Source organism: Salvelinus fontinalis, unplaced genomic scaffold (genome assembly GCF_029448725.1).
Source record: "Salvelinus fontinalis isolate EN_2023a unplaced genomic scaffold, ASM2944872v1 scaffold_0872, whole genome shotgun sequence".
Lineage (NCBI taxonomy): Eukaryota > Metazoa > Chordata > Actinopteri > Salmoniformes > Salmonidae > Salvelinus > Salvelinus fontinalis.
The window spans coordinates 1-9,247 of record NW_026601081.1 but is presented as its reverse complement, the minus strand read 5'-3'; the positions used below and the strand labels follow the sequence as shown (position 1 = coordinate 9,247).

Genomic DNA, 9,247 nt, shown 5'->3' with positions numbered 1-9,247 from the left:
ATGAAAATAATCATGGCCTCTAAACCTTCAAGCTGCTTACTGGACCATATTCCAACTAAACTACTGAAAGAGCTGCTTCCTGTGCTCAGCCCTCCTATGTTGAACATAATAAACGGCTCTCTATCCACCGGATGCGTACCAAACTCACTAAAAGTGGCAGTAATAAAGCCTCTCTTGAAAAAGCCAAAAAGATAAAGATAAAGAAAGATATCAGTTTGTCTCTGTGAATGGTTTGTCCTCTGACAAATCACCTGTACATTTCGGTGTTCCTCAATGTTCCGTTTTGGGACCACTATTGTTTTCACTATATATTTTACCTCTTGGGGATGTCATTCGAAAGCATAATGTTAACTTTCACTGCTATGCGGATGACACACAGCTGTACATTTCAATGAAACATGGTGAAGCCCCAAAATTGCCCTCACTAGAAGCCTATGTTTCAGACATAAGGAAGTGGATGGCTGCAAACTTTCTACTTTTAAACTCAGACAAAACAGAGATGCTTGTTCTAGGTCCCAAGAAACAAAGAGATCTTCTGTTGAATCTGACAATTAATCTTGATGGGTGTAAAGTCGTCTCAAATAAAACTGTGAAGGACCTAGGCGTTACTCTGGACCCTGATCTCTCTTTTGACGAACATATCAAGACTGTTTCAAGGACAGCTTTTTTCCATCTACGTAACATTGCAATAATCAGAAACGTTCTGTCCAAAAATGATGCAGAAAAAGTAATCCATGCTTTTGTTACTTCTAGGTTAGACTACTGCAATGCTCTACTTTCCGGCTACCTGGATAAAGCACAAAATAAACTTCAGTTAGTGCTAAATACGGCTGCTAGAATCCTGACTAGAACCCAAAATTGTTATCATATTACTCCAGTGCTAGCCTCCCTACACTGGCTTCCTGTTAAGGCAAGGGCTAATTTCAAGGTTTTACTGCTAACCTATAAAACATTACATGGGCTTTCTCCTTTCCCTCTTTCCGATTTGGTCCTGCCGTACATACCTACACATACGCTACGGTCACAAGACGCAGGCCTCATTGTCCCTAGAATTTCTAAGCAAACAGCTGGAGGCAGGGCTTTCTCCTATAGAGCTCAAATTTTTATGGAATGGTCTGCCTACCCATATGAGAGACGCAGACTCGGTCTCAACTTTTAAGTCTTTACTGAGGACTCATCTCTTCAGTGGGTCATATGATTGAGTGTAGTCTGGCCCAGGAGTGTGAAGGTGAACGGAAAGGCTCTGGAGCAACGAACCGCCCTTGCCGTCTCTGCCTGGCAGGTTCCCCTCTCTCCACTGGGATTCTCTGCCTCTAACCCTATTACAGGGGCTGAGTCACTGGCTTACTGGTGCTCTTTCATGCCGTCCCTAGGAGGGGTGAGTCACTGACGTGATCTTCCTGTCTGGGTTGGCGCCCCCCCCTTGGGTTGTGCCGTGGCGGAGATCTTTGTGGGCTATCCTAGGCCTCGTCTCAGGATGGTAAGTTGAAGATGTGGTTGAAGATATCCCTCTAGTGGTGTGGGGGCTGTGCTTTGGCAAAGTGGGTGGGGTTATATCCTTCCTGTTTGGCCCTGTCCGGGGGTATCATCGGATGGGGCCACAGTGTCTCCTGACCCCTCCTGTCTCAGCCTCCAGTATTTATGCTGCAGTAGTTTATGTGTCGGGGGGCTAGGGTCAGTTTGTTATATCTGGAGTACTTCTCCTGTCTTAGCCGGTGTCCTGTGTGAATTTAAGTATGCTCTCTAATTCTCTTTCTCTGAGGACCTGAGCCCTAGTACCATGCCTCAGGATTACCTTGCTGTCCCCAGTCCACCTGGCCGTGCTGCTGCTCCAGTTTCAACTGTTCTGCCTGCGGCTACGGAACCCTGACCTGTTCAACGGATGTGCTACCCGTCCCAGACCTGCCGTTTTCAACTCAGAGACTGCAGGAGCGGTAGAGATACTCTTAATGATCGGCTATGAAAAGCCAACTGACATTTACTCTTGAGGTGATGACTTGCTGCACCCTCGATAACTACTGTGATTTTTATTTTTTGACCATGCTTATCATTTATGAACATCTTGGTCATGTTCTGTTATAATCTCCACCCAGCACAGCCAGAAGAGGACTGGCCACCCCTCAGCCTGGTTCCTCTCTTGGGTTTTGGCCTTTCTAGGGAGTTTTTCCTAGCCACCGTGCTTCTACACCTGCATTGCTTGCCTTCTGGGGTTTTAGGCTGGGTTTCTGTACAGCACTAAGATATCAGCTAATGTAAGAAGAGCTATATAAATAAATTTGATGCCACCAAGTAAACCTCTTCTCCCCACTCCTGGACAAGCTCACTGAGGGTAGTGACTTGCACACAGACATTGTTGAGACAAGAGATAATTGGTTTCCCCTTAATCACGCCATCCCTTCACATATGAAGACAATGTTCCATTCTGACGTCACCCCTCTCTGGGCCCCAAGTGACTGAGCCCTAGCTGAGAAGGGAAACGTGCAACTGTCAACAGTATAGTCCAAAGGGACACATTCTAATGACAACTCACATAAGCATATTATGTAAATGAAACATGTTACCCAACTAATTCATCCTCCAGTGCGCCAACTCCCCCTTGTGGTCTGGAGCAATGAAGCTGTCCCACGGTGCAAGCTCGCAACTTTTAAAGGAGGAACTGCTGCATCTGTTCAGTCCCCGCTGTTCCGTAAGGTGTTTCTTTAAATCTGATCGTGATGCGGAATAGATTGCAACGTATTCATGACTCTGTACCTTCCGTAGTCCGGACTTGGCAATTGTGAAGAGACCTCTGGTGGCATGTCTTGTGGGGTATGCATGGGTGTCCGAGCTGTGCGCTTTTAGTTTTATAAACAGACCGCTCGGTACATTCAGCTTGTCAACACTTCTTACAAAAAAAAAGTAGTGAGAAAGTCAAGCTCTCCACATTTGAGATGTACATGCATATCATTAAAGAAAGGTCCATATTTGGATGGAAACCAAGCTAGTGAGAGGTATCAAGTAAAGTTGTAATACCAGTTGAAAATTCCCAACACTGCTGTGCTCCCTGGGGCCTGCAGCCAACCACAGCCCTGCTGGCCTCACAAACCACCATCTGCTATAACATTGAGTCAGTTCTTCCTACTGGACATTGGAAAGCTTTTGTTTTGACACCCATTGTTCGTCCTAGATGGGAAATTGGTGTGGATGGTTCAGAGTTCCATGCTTACAAAAGGGTTGATTAATACACATCAGATGACAAGCCTACTACATCCACTAAAGTACATGCGCCTTGGTGTTATACGCAAATCAGATACAAATAAGGTAGCTCCAACGGTTAGGATTGTTGCCACGCAAGTAAAACAAACGTAATTGTTATATAGAACACTTTATTTGACATGTTAGAACAAGACATTACACCCAAAGAATGTATCCAGAAGAAACATAGAAATGAGGCTCCTCAAAGAGGTCTTTGACATGTCGTTGACCTGTTGAGAGAGAGAGAACCTATTAGTTCAGTTATGGTCTGACAGGGTCTGAAAAGCATAACACAAGACCTACCTCTTTTCAAGTTGTCCTGATTCACACATTGTCCACTACAGGGGCCGTCAGAGGGACTACTGGCGTCACAGATGACCACATCACAATGGACAAAGACCTAGGAATTAAAGATTTGAGGGTGTCAGAAATTTAAAAAAGGGATGATTGCCACTCACAAAATTAACCTAAAGATTGTTGGGTGAAATTTGTTACCTGGCCACTCGGCTCAACCGCATCCTCGACGAAGGAAAACATATAGACCTCAAAGCGTTTGACGTGAGGGGGGAAGTGGACCCTGGCGTCAGCTACCACCGGGTGGAAGACTACACGGTACGGATCCTCCGGGTTCTCACAACTGCCAGTGTAGAGAGAGGGACTAAGTTAGGAACAAGAAAACACTGTAAACCCCAACCGCCTTGTGTACGAAGTCTTATGGTGGTGTCATGACTGTCCTGTGAGGATCAGATCAATTCAACCCATTGTAAATTGACAGGAGAAGTGGGTTCCTTCTCCCCCTCCAGTATGAACTAAAGGAATGTCTTTGTTAACAGGCTTTTCCCACCAAAACTCTTACCCCTCCTAAATTCACCTCGGTCTTGAAAAACCCCCAACATATTTCATATACAATGTAAAGGCTCGAGACTTCCTACCTGTAGTGTGAGCACTTTTCTAGTTCCAGTATTTCCTTTTTAAAAATCAATGTTACATTCTTTTTCTATCTCTGACCAGTCTTATGTTAGAAATATTGTTCCAGTATTCACTTTTGAACATATTAGAGAAACTCCTAGAAAATGTGCATAGTAAGTAGCCATGCCACAAGTGACATCAGAGAGCGGGTCAGACTGACAGAACTGTCCCCGGCGGCCAGAGTGCATAAAAGGATTGGTGACTGAAATTAACATTAGACCAGAAAACCATCAGTCGCTAGCTACACATTTGAAATGGTTGGAACTTTCCAAAACGCACCTTCCTAAGGACGGCGAGCTGCAGCTCATGTCCAAAGTGGTCCGAAACCTGAATACCAACACGAGGGAGAATAAACACCCCTCAGGCAGACAGTCACTGGTACAGCCGATTAGCTGTGTGAGCCAAGTACCTAGAAAAGCTAACTTCAGTGGGACAATTCTGATACTATATCCAAACCATCCTACTCTCATCACCCACTGAGGAATCAGCGACAGGGTTGATTAGCCCATCTTCCAGAATGAGTGAAAGGAAAATCCATCCTGAAGTTCCGTTCAAGACTAGTCATTTGAGCCACGGACAACTATTGACATTGTGACCTCAGGGAGCCAATCAGAGAGAAGACCCAACCACGGCGGCATCCCACATAAATACATTCATGCCAAAATGTAACAACGATAAGTGTCCCTTATGGAACCATGGGTGGGGGAGACATCGTAACAAGCCGTCATATTGTGTCAGTCCGCTAGGGACCTGTGTGTTTAGCTAGTAAATAAATTAAACCAATTTGTGTAGTACTGAATCATAAGGCTGGGGTTCTTGCAGCTGCGAGGAGGATACGATGTAATGGTTAATAAGTTGACTTTAGCAATGTAATAGATTTCTACCGTCTAGAGTTTAAGTCGGGAGACGGTATCTTTACATTTACATTTAAGTCATTTAGCAGACGCTCTTATCCAGAGCGACTTACAAATTGGTGCATTCACCTTATGACATCCAGTGGAACAGCCACTTTACAATAGTGCATCTAAATCTTTTAAGGGGGGGGGGGGGGGTCAGAAGGATTGCTTTATCCTATCCTAGGTATTCCTTGAAGAGGTGGGGTTTCAGGTGTCTCCGGAAGGTGGTGATTGACTCCGCTGTCCTGGCGTCGTGAGGGAGTTTGTTCCACCATTGGGGTGCCAGAGCAGCGAACAGTTTTGACTGGGCTGAGCGGGAACTGTACTTCCTCAGTGGTAGGGAGGCGAGCAGGCCAGAGGTGGATGAACGCAGTGCCCTTGTTTGGGTGTAGGGCCTGATCAGAGCCTGAAGGTACTGAGGTGCCGTTCCCCTCACAGCTCCGTAGGCAAGCACCATGGTCTTGTAGCGGATGCGAGCTTCAACTGGAAGCCAGTGGAGAGAGCGGAGGAGCGGGTTGACGTGAGAGAACTTGGGACGGTTGAACACCAGACGGGCTGCGGCGTTCTGGATGAGTTGTAGGGGTTTAATGGCACAGGCAGGGAGCCCAGCCAACAGCGAGTTGCAGTAATCCAGACGGGAGATGACAAGTGCCTGGATTAGGACCTGCGCCGCTTCCTGTGTGAGGCAGAGTCGTACTCTGCGGATGTTGTAGAGCATGAACCTACAGGAACGGGCCACCGCCTTGATGTTAGTTGAGAACGACAGGGTGTTGTCCAGGATCACGCCAAGGTTCTTAGCGCTCTGGGAGGAGGACACAATGGAGTTGTCAACCGTGATGGCGAGATCATGGAACGGGCAGTCCTTCCCCGGGAGGAAGAGCAGCTCCGTCTTGCCGAGGTTTAGCTTGAGGTGGTGATCCGTCATCCACACTGATATGTCTGCCAGACATGCGATTCGCCACCTGGTCATCAGAAGGGGGAAAGGAGAAGATTAATTGTGTGTCGTCTGCATAGCAATGATAGGAGAGACCATGTGAGGATATGACAGAGCCAAGTGACTTGGTGTATAGCGAGAATAGGAGAGGGCCTAGAACAGAGCCCTGGGGGACACCAGTGGTGAGCGCGCGTGGTGAGGAGACAGATTCGCCACGCCACCTGGTAGGAGCGACCTGTCAGGTAGGACGCAATCCAAGCGTGGGCCGCGCCGGAGATGCCCAACTCGGAGAGGAGGATCTGATGGTTCACAGTATCGAAGGCAGCCGATAGGTCTAGAAGGATGAGAGCAGAGGAGAGAGAGTTAGCTTTAGCAGTGCGGAGCGCCTCCGTGATACAGAGAAGAGCAGTCTCAGTTGAATGACTAGTCTTGAAACCTGACTGATTTGGATCAAGAAGGTCATTCTGAGAGAGATAGCAGGAGAGCTGGCCAAGGACGGCACGTTCAAGAGTTGGAGAGAAAAGAAAGGGATACTGGTCTGTAGTTGTTGACATCGGAGGGATCGAGTGTAGGTTTTCAGAAGGGGTGCAACTCTCGCTCTCTTGAAGACGGAAGGGACGTAGCCAGCGGTCAAGGATGAGTTGATGAGTGAGGTGAGGTAAGGGAGAAGGTCTCCGGAAATGGTCTGGAGAAGAGGGGATAGGGTCAAGCGGGCAGGTTGTTGGGCGGCCGGCCGTCACAAGACGCGAGATTTCATCTGGAGAGAGAGGGGAGAAAGAGGTCAAAGCACAGGGTAGGGCAGTGTGAGCAGAACCAGCGGTGTCGTTTGACTTAGCAAACGAGGATCGGATGTCGTCGACCTTCTTTTCGAAATGGTTGACGAAGTCGTCTGTAGAGAGGGAGGAGGGGGGGGGGGGGGAGGATTCAGGAGGGAGGAGAAGGTGGCAAAGAGCTTCCTAGGGTTAGAGGCAGATGCTTGGAATTTAGAGTGGTAGAAAGTGGCTTTAGCAGCAGAGACAGAAGAGGAAAATGTAGAGAGGAGGGAGTGAAAGGATGCCAGGTCCGCAGGGAGGCGAGTTATCCTCCATTTCCGCTCGGCTGCCCGGAGCCCTGTTCTGTGAGCTCGCAATGAGTCGTCGAGCCACGGAGCGGGAGGGGAGGACCGAGCCGGCCTGGAGGATAGGGGACATAGAGAGTCAAAGGATGCAGAAAGGGAGGAGAGGAGGGTTGAGGAGGCAGAATCAGGAGATAGGTTGGAGAAGGTTTGAGCAGAGGGAAGAGATGATAGGATGGAAGAGGAGAGAGTAGCGGGGGAGAGAGCGAAGGTTGGGACGGCGCGATACCATCCGAGTAGGGGCAGTGTGGGAAGTGTTGGATGAGAGCGAGAGGGAAAAGGATACAAGGTAGAGTTAAAGTCACCCAGAACTGTGAGCAGTCCTCAGGAAAGGAGCTTATCAAGGCATCAAGCTCATTGATGAACTCTCCGAGGGAACCTGGAGGGCGATAAATGATAAGGATGTTAAGCTTGAAAGGGCTGGTAACTGTGACAGCATGGAATTCAAAGGAGGCGATAGACAGATGGGTAAGGGGAGAAAGAGAGAATGACCACTTGGGAGAGATGAGGATACCGGTGCCACCACCCCGCTGACCAGAAGCTCTCGGGGTGTGCGAGAACACGTGGGCAGACGAAGAGAGAGCAGTAGGAGTAGCAGTGTTATCTGTGGTGAGCCATGTTTCCGTCAGTGCCAAGAAGTCGAGGGACTGGAGGGAAGCATAGGCTGAGATGAGCTCTGCCTTGTTGGCCGCAGATCGGCAGTTCCAGAGGCTACCGGAGACCTGGAACTCCACGTGGGTCGAGCGGGCTGGGACCACCAGGTTAGGGTGGCCGCGGCCACGCGGTGTGAAGCGTTTGTATGGTCTGTGCAGAGAGGAGAGAACAGGGATAGACAGACACATAGTTGACAGGCTACAGAAGAGGCTACGCTAATGCAAAGGAGATTAGAATGACAAGTGGACTACACGTCTCGAATGTTCAGAAAGTTAAGCTTACGTTGCAAAAAAAAAAAAAAAAAGATCTTGACTAAAATGAAATAGTACTGCTGGCTGGTAAAGTAGGCTGGCTAGCAGTGGCTGCGTTGTTGAAAGTGTAGCTGGCTAGGTAACCTCGACAATTTCTCTAAACTACACAATTATCTTGGATACAAGGACAGCAAAGAACACTATGTAGCTAGCTAACACTACGCTAATCAAGTCGTTCCGTTGTAATGTAAGTTTCTACAGTGCTGCTATTCGGTAGAAGTTGGCTAGCTAGCAGTGTTAGCTAGCAGTGTTGACTAGGTAGGAGAACGGCAGCGCGGCGGACGAAAATAGCTGGCTAGCTAACCGATAATTACACAATTATCTTGGATACAAGGACAGCAAAGAACACTATGTAGCTAGCTAACACTACACTAATCAAGTCGTTCCGTTTAAAACCTTTTCCTCGGCACCCCAAATCCTAACACGATTCATTTAGAGTCAGGTAACAATTAAACAGTCCTCAGATAATTCAAGGTCACGACAGTAGTTTGTTGGTTTTAATTTCTGATCTTTTGGCCCATCAGACCTGGAATAATCTGATTTAGTACATTTTTTATTTATTTAAACAGAAACTGGGCTGCCTATTTGAAAAAAAAATGCATTTCATTTGTCAAGGGAGGGTCATACTAGCAATGCCATAGCATTTCTCATCAACAATATTACTTTGTCTACTGCAAAGGCTTTTATAGCTAGTTAAATGACGGATGTCAAATGTCTACGTCGTATGTCCAACATGTATATTCAATTACATTGACATGAATGCATTCTCATGTGGTGAGACGTCCCTCTAAATGGTTCTTCAAATTCTAAATGATCAGACTACAGGCGACCTGAATATTGATCAATTGACCGTGGTTTAACCAAAGTTGCCGAATAGACAGTCGGTATCATATTTTCAAAATAAGTACTTCATTTTAATTAAGAATTTCAAGCAATGCGCCAGAGCAATTCATGCATTCTGATTCTTGCCTAGATTGTAATGGACACGTGTGTAAAACACTTTTGAAGGTGGTACCGAATATGAGCAAACGCCATACAATGCAGTCAGGTTATCACGTAAGAGTCTGTCAGACTCAACTGACGTATGGTGTTTAAGACACCAGGGATCTCGGAGTACCCGAGATGCTACGTGTGA

The 9,247-nt window shown here is 47.3% G+C and overlaps 1 protein-coding gene across 1 annotated transcript; it reads right to left on the bottom strand.

Annotated features, from left to right (window-relative positions):
• Positions 1-3,348: 3,348 nt before the first annotated feature.
• LOC129847565 (uncharacterized) lies at positions 3,349-6,966 on the bottom strand. Its single transcript, XM_055915303.1, has 3 exons — positions 3,730-6,966; positions 3,538-3,634; positions 3,349-3,464 (listed from the first exon to the last, which is right to left on the bottom strand). Exon 1 carries the CDS (start codon positions 6,067-6,069, stop codon positions 5,275-5,277), a length of 795 nt encoding a protein of 264 aa, XP_055771278.1. The 5' UTR covers positions 6,070-6,966; the 3' UTR covers positions 3,349-3,464; positions 3,538-3,634; positions 3,730-5,274.
• Between the last annotated feature and the right edge of the window lie 2,281 nt (positions 6,967-9,247).

Coding starts and splice junctions, on each gene's coding strand:
- LOC129847565 (XM_055915303.1), bottom strand. CDS start 6,069: ATGACCAGGTGGCGAATCGCATGTCTGGCAGACATATCAGTGTGGATG.